The 22,597-nt window shown below is 53.2% G+C and overlaps 1 protein-coding gene across 1 annotated transcript; it reads left to right on the forward strand.

Annotated features, from left to right (window-relative positions):
- Nucleotides 1-4,078: 4,078 nt before the first annotated feature.
- Dbh (dopamine beta-hydroxylase) lies at nt 4,079-22,005 on the forward strand. The gene is made up of 12 exons (XM_051166640.1): nt 4,079-4,429; nt 6,649-6,795; nt 8,740-8,997; nt 10,060-10,236; nt 11,214-11,316; nt 13,199-13,365; nt 16,075-16,218; nt 16,456-16,494; nt 16,842-16,901; nt 19,507-19,634; nt 20,037-20,196; nt 21,169-22,005. Exons 1-12 carry the CDS (start codon nt 4,079-4,081, stop codon nt 21,304-21,306), a joined length of 1,872 nt encoding a protein of 623 aa, XP_051022597.1. The 3' UTR covers nt 21,307-22,005.
- Nucleotides 22,006-22,597: the final 592 nt, after the last annotated feature.

Genomic DNA, 22,597 nt, shown 5'->3' on the forward strand with positions numbered 1-22,597 from the left:
CAATCTCAAGGACCCACTGCTATGTGCCATGGTGGCTCACACCTGTAGTGAATCCAAAGGGCTCACTGGCTGGCCAGCCTAGCCTACTTGCTGACCCCAAAACAGTGAGAGTCCCTGCCTCAAGGACAACAACAAAATGTTGGCTGGCACCTGAGGAAGAATCTCTGGTGTTGTTCCTTGTCTTCCACATACCCATCATATGCACTCTTACTCGTGCACACATGTACACATACACACACAAAGGTGCTCTACTGAATCACACTTAGAAGATCCCTCTGCCCCATGACTTTACCTTTCCCTGAGACTGGATACAAGCGTGATTGTGTCAATCTCACCACACCAGGGATCCAGGGAGCGCCGTGCGGGGGAGAGATGGGACAACAATTGCTTGTCTCTCTCTCTCGTGCTCTCCTAGGCTTGGGCCCCTGGCCATTCAGCTCCTGGGGTGTCAGGCAGCATAGCTGCAACAGGGAAATCCTTGGGGGTCAAGCTTCACCTCTAGACTGGAAGATTTGGGGTCAGAAGTAGGTGACAGATTCCTATAGAGTTGGTGATCTCCGAGATGACTAAACTGTTGGCCTCCATGTGCTGTGTGTAGCCTCAAAAAGAAGCAGAGAAGTTTGTTAGAGCATGTGTGTGTGTGTGTGTGTGTGTGTGTGTGTGTGTGTGTGTGTGTGCGTGTGTGCATGCATGTGTGTGTGTGTGTGTGTGTTTCTTTCTGTCTGTATGTCTGGGGGCTTCCTGCCCTTTCACCCTCTCATTATTCAGTACGCTCAGAAGAAGATGGACCCTGAGAAAGCAAGGGTCCAGGTCACTCGCTCTTAAAGGCTTGCTCACAGTGACCTGCTCAGGTTCACACTGGTTTGCTGGACACCTCCCACACAGGGCCTTTCTTACAGATATATACTCTTGGCCCCGAAGAGAGCTGGGTCCTCCTGAATCCTGTCACGGGTCCCAGCCCTGCTGGGATGTGTTCCTGTGGTCTCCATCCTGCTCACTCTTTTGTGGCCACTGTTCCTGGTAAGGGACAACTCAAAGCACTGGTGTCCTGTGGGCTGAGGTTTGTCCCTGGGAAAACACGGCCCTTCAACTTTCAACCAGAGCCACTGTGCTCGGGTTGAGGGAACAGAAGCCAGCTCCCCCAAGGGAGACATGCTGCCTGTCATTAGCTTGGTGTTGATCTGCCCTAGGAGCTCAGCTTCTGGCTGGCAGTGTGTGGTCCTGTGGCCTGCTGCGGAGCTGCCTGTCCTGACCAGTCTGCATCAGCTCTGCAGGCCAGCTTCCATGCCCCCCACTCTAGTAGCTGCAGTGCTGGCTGTCACCACCCATGGCCAGGACGAAGCTGCAGTTGGCCTCACGTGGCAGAGCCAATGGGGGATTACAGCTCCTGAGGCCTCCAGCATCAGAGAACTTCGGGAAGGCAAGGGGCTTATTAAAACGCTGAAATTGGTTCTAAATGAGGTCAGCCGTCGTCAGTGAGCCTTGGAGCAAAGCCAGGCACTTTAGCAGTACACGGAGCCTGTTTCCTGACATGGTGACAGTGACGTCCAGGGTGCCACCCCTAACCCACCCCCACCCTGGGAGGGCAGCTGACACAGTCAAACCCTTGCAGAGTCATCAGAGTGGGGATGCAGGCAAGAGCAGGAGAGGAAGGCATAGCCATGCCCCCCGCCCCCCAGCACTGGACCTTCCAAACAACATGAGGAGGTGTGCCCAGCCAGCTCAGTATTTGTAGGAGTTCAGAGTCCCTAAGACACAGACAGGACAGCTGAACAATGTACCCTTTCCAGCATTGGATCATTCCTCTTCATGATTAATAACAGGAGCAGCGAATAGTGATAACAACAATAAATAAAACTTAAATACCAATATTGAAATGTAAAGGGTGGGGAAATGGCTCAGACAGTAAAATGCTTGCCTCACAAGCATGAGGACCTGAGTTCAAATCCCCAGCACCCATGTTAAATGCCAGGCCTGGGTGTGGTGGTGCACACTTTTAACTCCAGCACACACGAAGCAGAGGCAAGGCAGACATATCTGTGTGAGTTCAAGGCCAGCCTACTCCCCATTGTGACAACCTGTCTCAAAAATACACACACACACACACACACAGAGAGAGAGAGAGAGAGAGAGAGAGAGAGAGAGAGAGAGAGAGAGAGAGAGAGAGAGGAAGGCTAGCTATGGATTCCCGTGGACCCTGATGGCTCTGCCTCTATCTCTGCTTTTTCTCCCAGGCCGTAGCTCTGGTCAGCACATCCTCATGACTCCTGTGGGGTTTTCCTGATCCTTGGCTGTCAGGGGGCACCCCTACTCCTTATGCTGCTAAGAAAACATATTTTGGGGTCCCTGAGTTCTGACCTGGCCCACTCTGCCTTGCCTCTGATGGCTGTGTGACCCTGGATACCCGTGTGGCTCTGTCCCCTGTGTGTCAGACAGGGACAACCACAGGCTGGTTTCTGAATGCCACCGGCAAAGCAGGCAGGCCTGCCTCCCTCTCCTGCTACCGACCAGGACTGGGTAATTGTTACTTCTGAAGTTGGCTGAATCACTTCTGCCAGCGTTCCAGTCTTGTTCTGAGCTGCAGAACAGGAGTGCTTTTTGAATCTGTTAAAAATAAACGTGTGTGTGTGTGTGTGTGTGTGTGTGTGTGTGTGTGTGTGTGTGTATGTGACTCTGCTGTTTACTAAGAACTGAGCTTCTCCTCCTCTGAGAACAGAGAGCAACTGTTGCTCTCACCCTGGATCCACTCGCTACAATCAGGCCCCTGCCCAGCTCTGCTGCCCTTCTTAAGAGTCTGAGCACTGGGAGGACCTGGAACCTCACTGTCCCAGGTGGCCCCAAGGACTCACTGAAAACCATGCTGTGGCTACGCCCTCCCCCCAACCTCGGAGCCTGTGACTCTTGTGCAGAGCACTCTGCTTACTAGCCTTGGACACTCTGTCTATCAGCCTCCCAGGGCAAGGCTGGGACTGTCTGGAAAGTTCACCTGTGTGCAGGACTGAGGTCCCTTTTCCTCTGCCTCACAGCAGAGCTCAGCGCAGAATCGGCCCTGCTGCCGGAGGCTCGGGCTAGGCTACTGTGTTTCTGGGAACAAAGCAGGAGGAAAAGGAGGGAGAACGAGAAAGGAGGGAAGGACGCACTGCTCCATTGGAGGTGGATGGCTTTGGATACAAGCAGGAGACTAAGTAGAATTGGGGTGGGGTAGGGGTGGCAGGCAGTACATGTTCAACCACTCATCGCAAGGAGGACAGGACTGAGCAATGGGAGAGTTGACACTCCCGATTGGTGGAAGCTCTGGGTTTGAGAGCTTTGGTGAGAGAGGAACAGGTGTGTCCCTCCCCCCTTCCCTAAGGACTGTCCCCACAGCCATGCATCTCGCTGAGTACCCATTTCTCCATTCACCTCCCTTCCTGCCTGCCCTGTGCTGTCTTCCCCAGTGAGGCCCCACACCAATCTGTACCCCAGCTCCGCACCCACTCCTTCTGTAGCAGCCGTGGCACCAGCTGGAGCCCGTGGGGAAACAGGAGAAAAAGTGGGAACAGCAGGCCCTGGAGAGAGTGTCTAAACATGGGCTATTTGGGGACTGTCTTTTATTTTTAGCTTGAAATCCGTCCACCCTTCAGTATTGTTTAAAAAAAAAAAAAAAAAAAAAAAAAAAAAAAAAAAACACCAGGAGCCAGGAGCCCACCACTCACCATCACTTGGGAAGGAGCCCCTTAGACCTCATTTGGAACATGTGGAGAGGACATGGTACCTGGCTGCGTGTGCGGCAGTCAGCAGGGCCTGGCTGGAGGTATCCTTAGGACCTATGGCTGAAGAGAGCTGCTTCCAATGGGCGTCAGAGATTTGTTGGAGGGTACCAGCCTTGTTCTGCTTTGATTCTCCTGAGCTGTCCATGTGTCATTAGTGCCAATTAGGGGAAGATAGGAGGCAAGTGTTTGCCCCAGGGCACTGGCTGGTGGGAGGGCCACCAGGACAATTGAATTCCCCACCAGACAAATGTGATTAGGTGCAGCCTGGCCCAACCCCACTGGACAGGCATAAATGGCCCAGTGAGGCTGCGGTGCTCATCTCAGCCATGCAGGCCCACCTCAGCCACCAGCGTTGCTGCAGCAGCCTCCCCAGCCCCAATGTTCGTGAGGCGGCTTCCATGTACGGTACTGCTGTGGCCATCTTCCTGGTCATCCTGGTGGCTGCGCTGCAGGGCTCAGAGCCCCCGGAGAACCCCTTCCCCTACCGCGTCCCCCTGGACCCTGAGGGGATCCTGGAGCTCTCGTGGAACGTCAGCTATGTGCAGGAGACCATCCACTTCCAGCTCCAGGTGCAAGGGCTGATGGCTGGGGTCCTGTTTGGAATGTCGGATCGAGGCGAGATAGAGAACGCCGACCTCGTCATGCTCTGGACTGATGGGGACAGAGCCTACTTTGCGGTGAGTTCTCCCCCACCTTGCTCTCCTGTCCTCACACCTACTCCCCCTAGCTGGCTAGCCTCATACAGCCATGCTCTACAATCAGCAAAGGAAGTTTGCCTACTGCGTCTGTGTTTGGTGTCACTGGTCTGAATGAAGCCTGTGCCCCACCCTTCAGCAACATAGGGACACTCACTAGATGATGAAATGGTAAGTGGGGTTCTTCCTGGACTCCTTGACTGCACCCACAAATAATGGCTGCAGCCATCTCAAGGAGGCTAAGCACATGCCACACAGTACCCCCTGCCACATAAGTACAGACCCTGTGTATGCTCTGATTTTACAAATAACAACTCCGTGCTACTCTGGAAGTACACGCACGCCTGTCGTGGACCAGGTGGTGGTATGAGGCTTAGTAGAGGAGGCAGCATGCGCACCAGCCTGGGACACAGCACACACAGGCCTTCTGGGCTGTACTTGATGATGGTAGAAATAGATGCAGATGCCACCACAACCCAGGTGTGGGACAACCCCACCCTCATCACGCCAGCTGAGCCAAGGCCAACAGAATCCATCTGGTTCTTCTGCTCAAAACCTACCTGAATGTCTGCATGCAAGGGTGGCACAAAGGAAATCTCCTGCATGCTGAAGAGTCCTTCAGGGCCCAGCAAGGGTCAGTAGAGGGAGGGGAGACCCATCCATACACTTCCTCTGGGGCCCACCCCTCCATTCTCTGCAGAAGGGACTGACTTTCAGGGTCACAGCTACAGGGAAAGGATGGCCAAGGGTTTCCTTAACAAATCAGAAGGCGCCTTCTCCATACCAGGCTGGCCTCAAATTTGTGTTAAGCCTTCTGCCACAGCTTCCCCAGTGTTGGGATTACAGGTGTGAGCCACTGAGCCTGACTAGGAGGTGCTCTCTTGAGCTGAGCAGGACAGGCATTGTTTCACAGTGAGGCCAGTCATTTGCTCAGAACTGTCAGGCGAGGTGACAGAGCAGGACTGGCTCCACAGTGGTTGTGGATTCACAGCCCCTGTCTGAGATGTGTAGGGAACAGAAGAGCCTTACTGGGCCCCAGAGGGCTTGCTGCCCCCTTCCCCTTCCCAACGCAGCTTCTCCATGCTGCGGCCGGTGCTTTACTTTTCCACCCCTGCCAGGTTCACTTGTAGAATGAATTCCTTTGAATACAAATGTAAGAACTGGGGCTCTTTGGGTTGCAGTATGCTCAGGAGCACACTCTAGAGTCCCAGAAGCAACACCAACTGCCTGTCTGGTCCTGCTGCAAGGCAGCGGGGTCCCCAGCAGGAGCTTCGCCTTACTGATGTCCTCTGGCTTCCCTCAAACTGTGGTAGCCCTGGAGGTAGGATTAAACAGAAAAAGCCCCAACAGTCCTCACAGCAGAGCCCCATGGTGCTCATGAACAGGGAGACCAACTTGCTGGATGCTGCCCTATAGCCAGCCTCCCTTACAGTGGCCTGGAGCCCTGCTGGGGAAGGCAGGGAGGCCCGACCAGTGATCTAGGCTCTAGGAACCATTCTGGGGAAATGCTCACTCCAGCCACCAGTGTGGCTGGGACAGCCTCCCCAGTCCAGGCCTCAGTTTCCTCTCTCCAGGCAAGGATATCAGCAGAGTGAAATAGGAGATTCCTAAAGTACGGTATTTAAGGCGGCTTTTGCTGTCAATGTTATCCAAGTGTGGAGTGGGCACCTGGGAGTGAATGCCACCTTAAATGCTGCCCTGCCTCTTCCCACTCAGGTGCCATCATCATCACCAGTCTAGGTTCAAGGTTTGAGTCTCAAATTTTTAATCCTGGTCCAGACCCTTAGTCACCCACAGTACGGTTCCCCAGGTTGCAGTGTTAAAGCTGAGAATCTGTATGGCTAACTGTCCCTGGGAGTCTCAGGTACCCGGCTTATGTGTGACAGGTTGGAAGGATGGGGTGCAAGTACAAGCAGGATCAGTGACAGGATATGATATGGGGGCTAGAAAACTTGGCTCGAGTGTAAACTGATCACCCGGCATATACCAGGCCCTGGGTTTGATCCCCAACCCTGAAAAAGAGTGAGACAGATAAGATTCAACAAGAGCAAGGCTCAGCAGCGCCCTGACCCCAGAGGTTGTTTCTGTGGAACCTGTGACTCACGAGGGGTAGTGGATGTGATCTCTCCTGGTGAAGAACAGCTGTACTGTACCGTGCCTGTGGGCTCCTTCCCACTCAGACTCTGAGCCTGTCCCTGCAGGACGCCTGGAGTGACCAGGATGGGCAGATCCACCTGGATGCCCAGCAGGACTACCAGCTGCTCCAGGCCCAGAGGACTTCAGATGGCCTGTCCCTGCTCTTCAAGAGGCCCTTTGTCACGTGCGACTCCAAGGATTACCTCATTGAGGTAGGCCACCCAGTCCGGGAACACAGTTTGCCTGAATTGACCCTGCGTACTACACAGTGTAGGGCCAAGGCCCCTCCTTCCCTGGGAAGCCTGAGGTGAGAAAGAGCCACTCACACCCACGAGAGAGAGAGAGCCACCAGGTGGGTGGAAGGTGTGTGAGAGGCTCTAGCTCTGCCAGCCGCGTGAGGTTCCAAAGAAGCTCCTCGCCGACAAGTAGCCAGTGTTCTTTCCAGATGTGAGCATTGTCTGGAACCCTCTTGCCCTGGGATGTATCTATCCTGCTTCCATCAGCTTGCCATGTAGTACTCTGTACAGCACACCTGGCTTTCTACCCTACCCAGTGGCTGCCTTGTGGTGAGACTCAGGGTCAATCCCTTTCTCCTCCAATGTTCAGTCTATAACATAAGGCTGGGAGCTACTGGATTCCCAACAGACAAGGCCTATTGTGTACTTCATGGTTATAACATAGCTCCAAAACACTTGAGCTTCTTAGCCATTCCCCAGTTAGGAAAAGCTCATCCATCTTGCCTATGATGACGGAACCCTTGCACTCTTATTATCTAGCCAACCCTAACCCTGACAGCACTGACAGGGCCTGACAGTTTGCCATGGTGGTGTCTGAGCGACACAGTGGAGATGCTGGTGCCATGGGAAGAGACTTAGGACTCACAGTCCCCAGGAAGTGGCCAGCACAGCATGTGCAAAAGCACCAGCTCGGTCAGTGGGTGGAAACAAGGGCAGAACCCCGGCAATGTGCTTCCCTGGGCTTACAGGGGCCCGGGAAGCAGCAGGCTGGGCAGTTCTGACTTGTCAGGCCTTCAGGGTGCTGCTCTGTGTTTATCAGTTGTGACTCTGAGCCACGTTAGGGCAGGGGGGATAGCAGCTTGGGGTAAAATGGTTGGACAGAGGAGGTGGTGGCTTGGGCTCCCCTGGGCTACAGGATCTGGAAGGTGGGTTATACCCATCTTAAAAATGGATCTCAGGGAAGGAGTAAACAACTCTGGTCATTTGCTTGGATCTGTCATCGGTCAGTGAGTGTTAAACAGACAAATCCAGTTCCAAGAAAAATGAAGAATCGCAGCCAGGGAGGAGCTAGACGAACTCAGGAGCTCGTGGCACAAAGAGGCGAGGGCTAGGCCATTGGGAATGGGTCATACTAGTCCCTGCCCTCCTGCAGTCAAGGCAAGAGCAGTCAGAGAACCTTCTAGAATATGCTGCAAGGCAGGCCTAGGATGCTTGCCTGCTCTGGCTCCAGAGATTCTGCACAGAACCTGCAGGATGCCCTTCCCAAGAGCAGCTCTCAGGATTTCTACCCACCAGAGCACACTGAACTGTCCACCATGGGTACCTACAAAGCGGCTGCAGGCATATCCAGCATCGAATCTGCCCCGAGCCACCAGCCTCCATCCACAGTAACCTGTGAGGAAACCAACCCAGCTCCATCTCTGTGGTCTGGTCGGGCCCTCCAGCATGGCAATGATGTGTAGATCTTTACATGTCCAGCTTGTGGGGGTTGGGAAAACTCCATCACACAGCTCACTGTCGAACTCAGGGTTCTGCAGAATGGCTTCTTGACTCCTTCCATGGTCACCGACTCCTCAGTTGTGAGCCAACCAACACATTTCCTCTGCCCCCAGGGACCTTGGGGTCTTTCATAGGGGAAGAATCCCAGCCTGCCTCATAGCAGGGCCTAGTGGTTGGATGCATAACTGGATGTTAAGGAAATGCAGAGTATGTGAGAGAAAAAAAAAAGTGTTTGACAGGTGGAGACAGGATTCCCAAGCATCCTGGGGGCAGGCAGAGCTTCATGGTCTCATTTGATGACAGTGAGGAGCTTTACCTGGCAGGAGTGGATGGACAGGGCACATGGTTCCTTTCACTCAGCATTGAACCGATGCTGGCTTTGAGTGCGTGATTGACTGGTTCTGTTTGACTGGGCTGCAGGATGACACGGTCCACCTAGTATATGGGATCCTGGAAGAGCCGTTCCAGTCGCTGGAGGCCATCAACATCTCAGGCCTGCATACGGGGCTGCAGCGGGTGCAGCTTCTAAAGTCGGAGTTCCCCACTCCACCCATGCCTGCGGATGTGAAAACCATGGAGATCCGGGCCCCTAACGTCCTCATCCCCAACAAGGAGACCACATACTGGTGTCACATCACTGAGCTGCCCCCAGGCTTCACCCGACATCACATCATCATGGTACGTGGGGGTCCAGATGCTCTGCTTTCCATCCGGGGCCCCAGAGTTACTGTGGTTCTCATGGTGCATGAGTCAGAGGTGTTGGCCTGACTGCTTTGGAAGCAACACATATGTACTGGTCTCCTGTGACCCTGTTCACCATCTGCCTCAAGGCCCCTGTATTCATATCTCACTTGCCTGGACCAAAGCATCATATATATATGTGTGTGTGTGTGTGTGTGTGTGTGTGTGTGTGTGTGTATAATTTTTACTTCTGAATTGCCCTTGATGTTAGAACTGTCAATCTTTCTGGCCACTTCCTCTCATGTAGAAATAGCTTGACTCATTGCCTCCAAAGCTGCAACTAGGGACTTCATCACAGTGGTGCCCAGAACCAAATACTGTCCGCATAACAGAAGAGGAAGAATAAACCAGAAAGCTCACGTGAATGCCCAGGATCACGCAGCAAAGAGTAGCCTGGTTGTGTAGCTGTGCCTGAGGCCCAGGCTCTAACCAGGAGACCATTTTGCCTTCCAATGTGGCTTTCTGGGGACCCAGAGTCACCCCTACACACACACACACACACACACACACACATACACACACAAAGACAACTGCCTTCCTACTAGTTCCATCTTATCAGGAATGATCTGTGCAGGTCCCCACTGTTTTCTCCCGGAGCTCTTGATGGGTTCTGGTACCTCTTGGCTCTGCACTGACAGCCCTGACGTTCCTGAGGCTGCCTTACTTACTCTTTTTTAAAATTTAATTTAATTTTATTTTATTAATTTACTCATATTATATCTCAATTGTTAGCCCATCCCTTGTATCCTCCCATTCCTCCCTCCCTCCTGCTTCCCCCCTACTCCCCTCCCCTATGTCTGTGACTGAGGGGACCTACTCCCCCTATATATGCTCTTAGGGTTTCAAGTCTCTTCTTGGTAGCCTGCTATCCTTCCTCTGAGGGCCACCAGGCCATACTTACTATTTACAGCCAGGCAGCTAAGGACCAGCTGGTTCAGCACAGAGGGAGGGTTGGGTGGGTACTGGCCTCGCAGCTCAAGGTGATCTGTTCCTCTGCAGTATGAGGCCATTATCACGCAGGGCAACGAGGCCCTGGTGCACCACATGGAGGTCTTCCAATGCGCAGATGAGTTTAAGACCATCCCCAAATTCAGCGGGCCCTGTGACTCCAACATGAAGCCTGAACGACTCAACTATTGTCGCCATGTGCTGGCCGCGTGGGCCCTGGGTGCCAAGGTACGTGCATATTGCTATGTGAGAGTTCTAGTTTGCTTTCTGTTCTTGTGATGAATGCCATGACCAAACAGAGGAGCAAAGGATTTACTTGACATACATTTCCATGTCATGTCCTGTCACTGAGGGAAGTCAAGGTAGGAACTCAAGGTGGGCCGGCCTGATATTCTAACATCACCTCTAACCAAGGAGCTCGTAGCCAAGGAAGTACAGCAGGAATCATGGAGGATGATGGTTTCTAGTTGGTTTGCAGGCCATCTTCTACTCAGATAGGATTTTTACACAGCCCAGGGAATGGTGCTGCCCACAGTGGTCAAAACAAACCTCGTAGATAAGCCCACAGGCCAATGTGATGGAGGAAACCCCACAGCTGAGATTGTCTCAGATGACTGTAGGCCTTGTGGTCTTAACAGATTAAAGTTAATTAGGACACCACTGCACCATCCCCAGGCCTCAGGATTCTAACTCCCTGCTCCTAGATCCACAAAACTACATATAAAAACTCCCAAGGGGAAAAAAAGTCCCAAGAGACAGAAGGGAAGAAGGTACACATGGCCACCAGCAGAGTGCAGGCTCCAAACAGCCCCAGCTGCCTCTAGGATGCTTCTGCCTTTGTCCTTTGGGACCATAAAAAGCTCCTTCCAGCCTTCTGTGAAAATGCACGTGACCAGGCGTGTGTACCTCTCATGCAGGTGTGCTGTCATCACTGTAGGCATCTGGAGTCTGTGCACAGCAAAATCTTAATGCTGCCTCTGGTGGGTCAAGTTGTCAACAAACTGTGCCCAAGAGTCTTATTAAACCCCTTCTGTGCCCCTGGGCCAGGGTGAGGGCAGAACTAGAAGGTCTGGGAGGGGGCTCAGCTCGGGCTCAGTGCTCCAGGAGATAATCCTTCTGATCCAGCCACTTGATGATGTCCCCTGCTGAGCAGGTTTGTCCCAGGGCCTCCGAAGGACCCTGTCTAATATCCTTGTCCTACACAGCCATTTTACTATCCAGAAGAAGCTGGTGTCGCCTTTGGGGGCCTGGGATCCTCCAGGTATCTCCGACTGGAAGTTCATTACCACAATCCGGGGAAGGTACAAGGTAAGAGTGTTGAGAGCCTATCTCCTGGTCCTCTCAGATGCTTGGGTGCAGCCTGTCCAGGCAGAGAGGAAACAGGTGCACATGTGCACACCATCGACAACACAAGGACTTTGCTCCTTGTCTACTTTATTGTAGTCAGCAGCCTAATGAGTTCCCTGCCTGGGGTTTGGGTGGCCCCTTCAAGCCAGGGCTCTGATTGATTAGTGATGTTTGCCATGGACCCCGGGGCAGGGCTTGGTGCTGTGCTCAGCAGCACCTGAACGCTCAGTGAAGGCAGAGCCTCATAAGTCCCATGGGGTGGACATGATGTCATCTACCTCCTCCCAAGACACACAGCAGGCCTTAGATGCAGAAGGCTGGACAGCCAGCCAGGAGCTGACGGCTCCATACCAGGTTCCTTCCCCAGCTTGTGTCCTGTGTTTGACAGCCCAAGCTGTCCAGTTACCTCAGAAATGCCCAGGGCAGGACCACACCTGCTTACCTGTTTGTGTCCCCTCACCTGGCACAGAGCTGCAGAAAAGTAGGGGGTAGCCTGCTGAGCCTGAGAATAAGTAGGTTAGACAAGGGAATGTCAAGGCAAACAAGACACGACCATGATTCGAAGAGCTTCTAGAAGGAAGACAAGGGGTGTGTGTGTGTGTGCATGCCTGCGTGTGCATGTGCTTGCGTGCATGCATGTGTGTGTGTGTGTGTGTGTGTGTGTGTGTGTGTGTGTTCATGTTTGCATACAAAGGAGGGGCAAGAACCTGTGCAAGGGCTAGAGTCCATGTGACATGGTTGGAATTATGGTGGTATTTAGTACAGATCTCGTAGGCTTAGCATAATCTCAGGACAAGGACAAAGGAAGTCCCCATTGTGCCTAGGTGACCCCATGCCTGAATGTGAACAACTTGATTGGGCCACGAAGGGGATTGACAGAGGATACCACAGCAGAAAAGAAACATTACATTGCTCTTGTACCCCATTTCCCATCAAATGTCTCCCCTTCCTGGTCTCCGCCCCCCTTCTTCCCCTCCCTCTCCTTCTGAATGGCACATGAGGAGCAGGAAGAGTCTGGGAGACACAGACTGGGGCCACAGTGAGGCTGGTGCAACTCCCACACCCAGCTCCCAGCTGTATGTGGAATCTAATGGCACAAGTGCCTTGCCCCTGGCTGTAGCATGCCTCCTCCACCACCACAGGAATTATCTGCAGCATGCAGGGGAAGGCGGCTGGGGCCTGAGCACCAGAGGGGATTTATTGCTCATTTAAAAGCTGAGAGCAAGTGGATTTTTGAAAACTCCTTGGGTGTCAGGGAAGTCTGTCTTCCCAGATCGTCTGCATGTATATTTATGGATCTTTTGCCAAATATAAGGGTGCTCCTGTCACTTGGTGAATTTTGAGACAGGCTGCTTTTCTATTAATATCAAAATCCACGATTATCTCATTATTTAATCCCCATCTAAGTTTTAACCAATTGCTTCTTCTTTTTATTATTTGCCTCTGATGTCATCAGCCCAGAGACACAAGGGGCTGTTTGAGTTTCAATGTTGTTGGCCTGGTGGTGGGGATGTGGAGAGAGCACAAAAGAAGGCACCCTGGGATCAGTGAGCAGAAGAGAGTCAGGTCCTGCCAGCAGCACCCTGCATCCCAGCCCTGCATCCCAGGCCCTGGCTGTGAGGCCAAGTCCAGATCCTTCCCAGACCTTTGGTTTTAGGCAACAGTCTTCCTGGCTCAGTTTCTCCGTCCTTGCCATGAAAAACTCCCATAGAAGTGACAGGTGACCTAAGAGCAGCTTCTGGCACCTCTCTTTCATGCTCTCTTCAGTCCAAAAGGGTGACTGAGAACACTGTCCCGCAAGGGGAGCCTCAGGGGCCACTGCTTACACATGCCTCTTCCACAGGCCGGAGTGACTCCTCTGGCATCCGCCTACACTACACATCTGCTCTCCGGAGCTACGATGCAGGCATCATGGAGCTTGGCCTGGTGTATACGCCCTTGATGGCCATCCCCCCTCAGGAGACAGAGTTTGTCTTGACCGGCTACTGCACTGATAAGTGCACCAGGATGGTAAGTGGACTGGGTTCTACACACGTCCTTCTGCTTGTGATGGCCAGGGGAGAGCAGCAAGACCAAGGTTATCCGAGTCTCTGCACACCCCCATCTCCAGGAAGAACTGGTCCATGCCCACACACCGTCACTTCTAAATATTTTATTTATGTGTGTGATTATATTCTCTCTCTCTCTTTCTCTGCCTCTCTCTCTGTCTCTCTGTCTCTCTCTGTCTCTCTCTGCCTCTGTCTCTCTCTGCCTCTCTCTCTGTCTCTCTGTCTCTCTCTCTCTCTCTCTCTCTCTCTGTCTCTCTCTGTCTCTCTCTCTCTCTGTCTCTCTGCCTCTCTCTCTGTCTCTCTGCCTCTCTCTCTGTCTCTCTCTCTGTGTGTGTGTGTGTGTGTGTGTGTGCGTGTGTGTGTGTGTGTGTGTGTGTTCCAATGGAGGCAGAAAAGCATGTTGCAGCTCTTATACGGAGCTGGAGTTGGGTGGTTGTAAGCCTCCCAAGCAGAGTGCTGGGAACTAAGCCCAAGTCCTCTGGAAGAGCAACAAGCACTCTCACAGCTGAGCCATCTCTCCAGTAACCCCACACAGTACATTTTCACTGCTTTTGTTATGGGGGGTGTCAAACCTTTCCAATGAAACTGACCTTTCATAGGCTGCCCAGCCTCCCATCATGCCGTGTGTCACCACCAAGCAGGGACTATGGGACGCAGCAAAGTGCCCAGTGCCCCTGAGGCTATGCAAGCACAAGGTGACACAGCAGGGTAAAGCAGGTGGGCCTTGGCTTCTGTAGTGAGTAGACACTCCTTCCCAGCCTGGGCCAGGGTGCGCTGATTCCCAGCTGGGCCACTGTCTTAGCTGGGCTCACCTCCCACCTGTCAAGAAATTGCAGTGGGTCTGGTATGCGGGGTTTCCTGACATGGAGGTCTAGAGGTGCCATGTTGCTCAGTAAAGGGTCTACGCTGCTTCCCACTCATGCAATGGGCTGTTGTGATGGTGCTCCATGGTTTGGGAAGCAGCAAGTACACAGACCTGGAGCTCTCACTTGTCTGTCCATTTCTCTCTCTCTTTTTTTTTATTCTTTTTAATTTATTCTTGTTACATCTTAATGGTTATCCTATCCCTTGTATCCTCCCATTCTTCCCTTCCTCCCATTTTCCCCTTATTCCCCTCTCCTATGACTGTTCCTGAGAGGGATTTCCTCCCCCTGTATATGCTCATAGGGTATCAAGTCTCTTCTTGGTAACCTGCTATCCTTCCTCTGAGTGCCACCAGGTCTCCCCCTCCAGGGGACATGGTCAAATATGAGGCACCAGAGTTCATGTGAAAGTCATACTCCATTGTCTGTCCATTTCTGCTAACAGCTGCCCTTGCCTTCTGTAAATATCTCTGGCATGCCACCATCGGCCTTTCTGTCTGGAGCGCTTTTGATTTCACAGATGTGATGTCATTGTCTGCTGTGTGTCCTGTGTTCTCTGCTGGCTGCCTCTCTGCTTCTTACAGTGTAACCCTGACCTGTCAGGAAAGTGTCTGTGTTCCTAGATCACAGTCAGGGAGACCCAGGCCTGCTAGGAGAGGACACGGGACCCAGAGCCGCACTCCGGAGCCAGGACTCAAAGTGAACGCTCCTTCCCAGCATACTCACAGACCGTTCTCAAGAGTCCACCTCACCTGAGCACCTGGTCTTTCAAATATTAGGCTGAGACACTGGACACAGCCGCTCTTATACTCAATCAAAGACGTTAGCCCGAGGCCAGGATAAGAAATCAATTTCCCTCCTCAGTCAAAACAGACAGGTCAGAAGGCTGCTGCTGGCTTCTGAGACCTGTGCCCACAGATCACATCCCACCTGCCACACACCTGCCTCCCTGGTTCATTAGCAAAGGCCCCTGGCCCAACATAGATAGCCACAGATTTAGTCATGAAGGGCCCTGGTTTTCATTGCAAGGCAGATAAAGATACCCACAAGTCAAGGGTAGGGACAGTAGCTGGCCGGAGCAAGACAGAAAGTAGAGGCAGATGAGTTGTAGAAAGCACAGCGGTCCAGAGTCATCCCATGCCAACTGCCAGCATCAGGAAAGAAGCAGAGGACCAATGCAGGGCGGCAGAGTGGTGGCCTGTGTCATGATGTATCTGAGGAAACTTTGTATCTGAAGATGTGAATGCAGATTAGGAAAGGTGCCCTCATGCCCTAATGAGGAAGGGAGGCCTCCTCACAGGAGAGCTGGCATCTTTCTGCCACCGGCATAGTGCTCAAAGTCATTGCTGTTGACCAAGGTCACAGTGACCTCAGAGCGAATACAGCCTCTTGTGCATAGGGCACTTGAGGTCGGCCTGGCACCCTGCCTATGGTGGGAATTGTCAAGCATCAGTTGACAGGGAGCCCACAGAGAAGGGAGATCTTCTTCTGCAACAGGGGGTGGACTTTAAAGGTTTGCTAGCTGAGGAGAAAGAGAACTCAGCCTTTAGGCGCTCCAAGGAGACCAAAGGACAGAGGTACCATCTACTCTGGATGTGTTCTGGTCTGGCTGCAGGTTGAAGCTTACTGCTTCAAAGTCCTGGGCTTCGGGCCACAGTAATACCCTTAAGCCACTCTCCGGCAGGTTTAGGATAGAGATCAGAGAGAATCATCTAGAAAAAGCAAGTGTTCTGGTAAGCCGGGAGGTGTCGCCTCTGCTCTGGGTCCTCGTCACTTCCCTCTGGGGTCTGCCTCTGCTCCTCCTACAGGCACTGCCACCCTCTGGGATCCACATCTTCGCCTCACAGCTCCACACACACCTGACTGGCAGGAAGGTGGTCACTGTGCTCGCCAGGAATGGCACAGAGAGGCAGATCGTGAACAGAGACAACCACTACAGCCCCCACTTCCAGGTGGGGACCTGTGTGTCACCAGCCTCCCAGGCCTTCTGTTTCCTAGGGGGGGTCCTCTGACCTTTGGTGGTGAACCCTGACCCGGGCTTCTGGGTGCCAACAGTGGTGGCACTTAATCAGCCCTGATTCCCCCAGGGAGATTGAGGCAGGGCTGATACCCCGGGGAGGCTTTGGCGGGAAAGAACAAGGGGGCTGGGTCAGCCCTCAGTGCTTCTCCATCTCTCTTCCCCACTCTAGGAGATCAGAATGTTGAAGAAGGTTGTGTCTGTCTTACCGGTGAGTGCCCAGAAGGCGCGCGCACACACACACACACACACACACACACACACACACACACACACACACACACAAACACCAACAATGCTGGAAGGAGATGACCATGCCAAGATGCAGTTCTTACTCATGCAGGACTGGGGCTCTGACATGACTAGCCAGGCCATGAAGCCACTAGTAGAATATAAGAGTCCCAGGGATGCTTAGATTGTGAATCTCGCCGGGGAGGGTGCTGGGCTCCTCATGGGAGATCACACATCACAGTGACCCGGGCACCATGAGGAGGAGCTGAGGGCACCTGTAGGAACTGGGTGAGCTTGTGCTAATGTGTCTGCTGCCTCACTCTCCAGGGGGACGTACTTATCACTTCTTGCACGTACAACACGGAAGACAGGAAGCTGGCCACGGTGGTAAGTCGGACTGGCTTCTCCAGCCACCCACACAGAAAAGCGAACAGCCCAGAGTCTGGTTAAAGATTTCTAACCATTTTCCTGTAGTTGAGTGTAGGCTTCCAGAGGCAGGACTGCCCCTCTGGCATTCCCCAAATGGACTGACCATTCGTAGGGTATGCTTCTGAACCACTGTCTCTAGCAACCCTCCTACCCCAGATCCCCACTGCTTGTTATCCAGGCAGCATGCTGGCCACTGCATTTGCCCCACTGAGCCAGACAGGGAGGTGACACTGTCAATATAGCTTCAGGCCCTCATCCAAGAACATACTGCAGTGGGTTCGCACTGGTACCCACGTGTCTCTCTGGCATGAGAAGCAGGCAGGAAGCACTCTGGGACTCAAAGTCCACCTGGGGAGACAGGCCACACCTGCTATAGGAGATAAGCAGTGATGGGGTCACAGAAACCTTACCAGAGCCAGAACATCACCCAGAGACAACAGGAGGGGTGTGACGTAAGGGAAAGTCAGGGAGATATGGGGAAAAGCTTTGGCTGGGGTCAAGTGCCAGAAGTCTCAGAGGATAAGCGTTGTTCTCTGGATAGGGAAATGTTTAGCTGTGAGAGGGAAGGCAGCACAGGCAGGCAGGTGTGGCTGGCCACTCCAGGGAAGTGACACGATTCTTGTTTTGGCTTGACTGAGTGTAGTCCCAGGAGGAGGAAGAGGAGGAGGAGAAAGAGTTCCTCATGGAAGGACTAATTTGAAGTTGAGGTGTGCAGGAAATGTGTCATCCAGCTGGGCAACACGAGGCAGAGTGAGAGATGCTTTCCACTGTTTTCTTGAGGTCACCACTATTTCCAGCCATTAATCCCACTGACCTTTGAATTGACTCTTGAGCACCTGGTAATTAACACATCAACTGTGGGGTTCAGAGTGGGCCAGATCAGGGGCTACATACCCCCCACCCTGAGCCCCAGGAACTCTTATCAATATTGTCACACTGTCCTCTGCAGTCTACCACGCCTTCAGCCAAGGTCCAGGCCCCCCCCCCCCCCGGCTCTGTTTCACGTGTGTCTTTTAAATAACTCTATTGTGAGATGATTCACACAGTGCACAGCTGACATGTGTGAAGTATGCAGCTCCTTGCCTGGAAGCGTGCTCACAGATCCATGCACACAGTCAAGCCATAGCTGTCACCTCCAGTCAGGTCCCCTCGCCCAGCCCAACAAACACAGATCCACTTGCTCTAGATGTTTCTATTCTGGACCTCTCTCATCACTGGATTTACATGACATACGGCTTTCTGTGGCTGGATTCTTTCCCGTACGTTTAATCCATCTTAGTTTCACGCCAGTCTCTAAAGCAAGCATTTCCCCGGGCACTTTCACAGGCATCATCTTCCTTCCTGCAGGTGCATCTGCTATGGGTGGGGGTGGGGAGGCACCTGCCAGTCATTGGTGGAAGTCAGCGCCCCCACCAACCCCTGAGCCTGCTCTGCTAGAGGTTGTCTGCCAGCTTCATGGCTGGTAAATAGCACCTTACTCGTCTGAGCATGGTTGTGGCCGCTGGCCTAGCACATCCTAGATCTTCAGATCCAAGTCCCAAAGACAAGGGACCTCCTTGGCTTCTTAGGGTGGCTCCATCCGAGATCAGAGGAAATGCGGGGGGGGGGGGGTACTCCCAGAAAGCAGACCTGAGCTTCCTGCCTCTGACAACCTGTGGATCCAAGGAGAAAATGACCTTTGAAATGTAGCTTCCTTCCCAAAGTGAGAGAGGAGGGGAGACAAATCTGCTCTGAGGTGACAGAGCTGGGTGGGAGGAGGGGGAGCTGGAGGGGGAGGAGATGGGTTCCCATGCTCACTGAGGGCCAAGAAAGCTGGAAAATGAGGACACTGCAGGAAGTCCCATTTAGCACACAGGTCAAGCTGACTTCTTAAGGTGAACATCCTTCTTCTACACCTCTGTAGAGCTACCCAGGCTCTGCCCACTCAGGGAGGGGCCAGCTAAGCTTTGCACCATCCTTGTGGTCTGGTCACGTCACCAGTTTTGACCAGCCAAATAAAATCCTGGAATGAGGCTGAGACAGCCTTGGGCTGGGCTCTCTGCCTGCTTCCTGACCCTGGTGTGGAGTTGCTGTCCCCCACCCCCACCCCAAATCCCCCATCAGGGCTAGTTCACTAGCTCAGAAAATGGGAAGTAAGTGGTGGAGATGTCACCAGCTCTGTCCCTCCCATATTGTGGATAGGTGGCCTGGGGACTGGAGACTAGTCCAGGTACTGAAAGTCTTGCAGTACCAATATGACTGGTAGCCAATGAGGCTTGCAACGTATAGTAAGGTCAGCTCCCACTGGAGACCACAGGGACTTGTCCCCTACTCCCTAAGACTCAGTGCTATAGCCCGTAAGGCAAGAACAGCAAGACCCTGTTTCTTTGTTTCTGCCACCAGCAGACCCCATGAGCCAGGGACTCCCTCCCAGCTCTATCTCTGGGGCTTTGATGCCACCCATACTGCTGCGCGCAGATGGATGCATTAGGAAACAAGTAGAGAGGAGAAAGCCATAGGTGTAGGGGGTGGTGGTGCCAATAGTGCTGTGCTGAGGGCCGACAGGGTCTTCTCTCGTCTGCAGGGAGGCTTTGGAATCTTGGAGGAGATGTGTGTCAACTATGTGCACTACTACCCCCAGACAAAGCTGGAGCTCTGCAAGAGCGCCGTGGATGAGGGCTACCTACAGAAATACTTCCACCTGATAAACAGGTGACGCGCTTCCTCCTGCTTCCTGCCCCCTGAGGAACAGGGACCAACTCTGTACCCTGCACCCTGCTCCCTGCCCTATTAGGAGGCTGGGTGACCAAATGCAGAATGTAAGCTAAGTTCCTGAAGCAAAGCTAGCATGCAACCCATCAGCCCTGCGTGTCTTGGGAGGTGCCTGTGGCAGGTATCACTAATCCATCTCTCGGCTTTACAAGCTACTGCCAGAGTAGCCATCATCAACAATCAAAGGTGATGCAGAGGTGGAAGCAGGGCCAAGGGACCTTATTGGCTGTGGTTAAGGGAGGCAAGGCTGGGAGGAGGTGACACAGGACAGCTGTAGGGAGCCGTGCTGGGTCTCCATGCCTCCATTCTGTCTTTAAGCTGAGTTATTCTCTTTCCTTCCAGGTTCAACAATGAAGAGGTGTGTACCTGCCCTCAGGCCTCTGTGCCGGAGCAGTTTACCTCTGTGCCCTGGAACTCCTTCAGTCGTGACATGCTCAGGGCTCTGTATGGCTTTGCCCCCATCTCCATGCATTGCAACAAGACCTCTGCCGTCCGCTTTGAGGTATGGCCGCATGGGAGTAAGTGGTGGGTCACAACAGACGTGCAACACTAGCTCGCCCCTACCCAATACCAACAAACCACACCACTGCCTGAATCTCCAGTCCCTGGACTGTCCATATCCTGAGGAGGACCCCAGGTGGGCTGGGGAAGGACACTCTGAGCTTAGAATAAGAGGCACTCATGTGAGATAGAGAAAGTGACACCAGATGGTGATAGAGTCGGGCAGACAGACAGCTAGGCGGTAAGGGGAAGGCCACTTCTCCTGGACACAGTGCAACAAGGGACTAACCTCACCTCTGTCTGAACGGTGTGTGAGCGAGTGCCAGTACCCTCCTCAGGACATAAAAATAGAGCTATGGGCAGGGGAAGCAAGAAAACAGCAGTCTGGGGCAAGAGCCTCCCAGCCCAGCTTCTCTCCTTATTGGAGGCCTGCTGGGATTCAGAGACACCTAATTTATTTCCCAGCAGAGCCAGCCAGCAGCAGCAGTAGTGCCAGCCCAGAGCGCTGGTCAGCAGAGCCAGCCTGCTGTGTTAGGCAGGGGAGGCAGGCACTGCAGCAGGAGGCGAACAGCAGCATTCTGATGCTGGATTAATTGCTGACCCAAACACCCATGCCATGGGGAGGCTCGCTCACCCTAGAGCACTTTGGGGCACAGCCTGATGAGGCTAGACCTTGGCTTTTGCAGAAGCCTTTTGGGGAGACGGTGGCTAAAACCACAGCCTGGCTCCAAGAAGTCTGATCCTTGCTTGTAGGTATACAGTTGAGTGAAGGGGCAGGCATGGATGTGGGGAAACAGGTTTCTGAGTCCAGAGAACACAGTAGCTTAGGGAAGCGAGTGGATCCTTTGCTGGTAACCATCAAAGGGTGACTTGAAAGAGGTGGGGCATGTTGAGCATGGGGACGAATGAATTTAAGGACAAGAACCTAACCAGCTAGGTAGTCTCAGTTTACCTCCTGGTCCCTTTCTTACAGGGTGACTGGAACCTGCAGCCTCTGCCCAAGATCACATCCAAACTGAAAGAACCCAGCCTTCATTGCCCGGTCCACCAGGCTCCGAACCCCTCTGACCGCGGTAGCGTGGTCATCACAACCAAAGCAGGGGCCAAGTAGGCTCATCTTCTGTGAGGCTGCTCCTCTGCCCCTCCTCATGATGTCCCCATGGGCTCACACCAGCTCTGTGCACCCCTGTGTGAAGAAGTCCCTCAAGGAGCCTACTCCCTCCCCCTCCGAGACACCTGCGTGACTGACAATCCCTTGACAGAGCAGACCTGAACAGCATCTACCCACTGCTGCCTCCATGTAGGGACAACTCACTCTGGGGGGTCCAGATTCAACACTATAGGACCTTACCCTGCCTCCAGAACGGCCTTGCCAGGCTGGGGGCAGACTCCCAAAGTCCCACAGAGCCCACCCTGTTAGTGCTCCAAGTGGTAACTTGTGTTGGTGTGTGCCGGGATGGCCCTGCTTAAATATCTCTTTGCAGTGTGGCTCGTGTTTCCCAGTGGGCGGCTTCCCCATGACAAGACAGGACAAGGCATTTAGCTCATTAGAAGACTCGCTTCGTGGCAAAGTAAATAGATATTTTCGCCCACCTAAAAGGGAAACCCCAAGTGGTTCTATGACAGAGAGCCAAGATGGCTAGAGCCAGGCTCTGTGGGAGAATGGGACAATTAGAGCCGGTTGCTTTTCCTGCTGGTGAGAGGCCAGGCTCTAGAATAGGTAGGTGAAAACTTGGCTTGGTCCCTTAATAAAGGAAGGGCTAGAGCAAGCCACTTAGCAGTAGCTGTCTGACCCTCAGTCTTCTTGCCTATAAAATGAGACTCACCCTCACTCACACTGACTGTGGACACATACACGTGGTCAATGCCCCTACCCCTGTGCTGAGCCCTTCTGGGCTCTCTAGTGTCGCACATGTCGCCCCCTGTACTGAGGTCTGCTTCTGTAATTCTCGTCACCTCTACCTCCCTGACTCCTCTCCCTCAGTCTCCTGTTTAAGGGCCAGCTCAGCTCTTTGATGGCTTTGGAAGGGCTCTTTTTAGCTATTTCAGCAAAATGCAGGCCAGGTTCCTTCGGGCAGGAAGGGTGATGGATGAGCCTCGTGTCCCTCACACACACCCCCACCTCCGACATTAGCCAAGCACTGCCTCCCTTTCTGCAAGGCACTTTATTACTGGGGAGCGAAAGTGCCCGGACTCTCTGTGCCTTGTGGTATGAATCATGGCTCCAGGCGCCCGTAAGTCATGGCCGTAATCGGTGTGAAATGCCAGGCCTGACAGCCCAGAGCAGTGTTCGGCCCTTTGTCATTTGTACAGACTCAGAGACAGGGAGGCAGGAAGTCTCCATGGCTGTGCCTTCCTGCAATGGCCGCCTGAGTAGCCTAGAGCCAGAGAGTTCAAGAAAG

This window comes from Acomys russatus, chromosome 24 (genome assembly GCF_903995435.1).
Source record: "Acomys russatus chromosome 24, mAcoRus1.1, whole genome shotgun sequence".
NCBI classification, from domain to species: domain Eukaryota; kingdom Metazoa; phylum Chordata; class Mammalia; order Rodentia; family Muridae; genus Acomys; species Acomys russatus.

Bases quoted from the DNA above. Each gene is read 5' to 3' on its own strand.
- Dbh (XM_051166640.1), top strand. From the start codon at position 4,079: ATGCAGGCCCACCTCAGCCACCAGCGTTGCTGCAGCAGCCTCCCCAGC. The intron at 6,796-8,739 runs GTAGGCCACCCA...ACTGGGCTGCAG, and splicing joins CCAAGGATTACCTCATTGAG to GATGACACGGTCCACCTAGT. The intron at 11,317-13,198 runs GTAAGAGTGTTG...CCTCTTCCACAG, and splicing joins CAATCCGGGGAAGGTACAAG to GCCGGAGTGACTCCTCTGGC.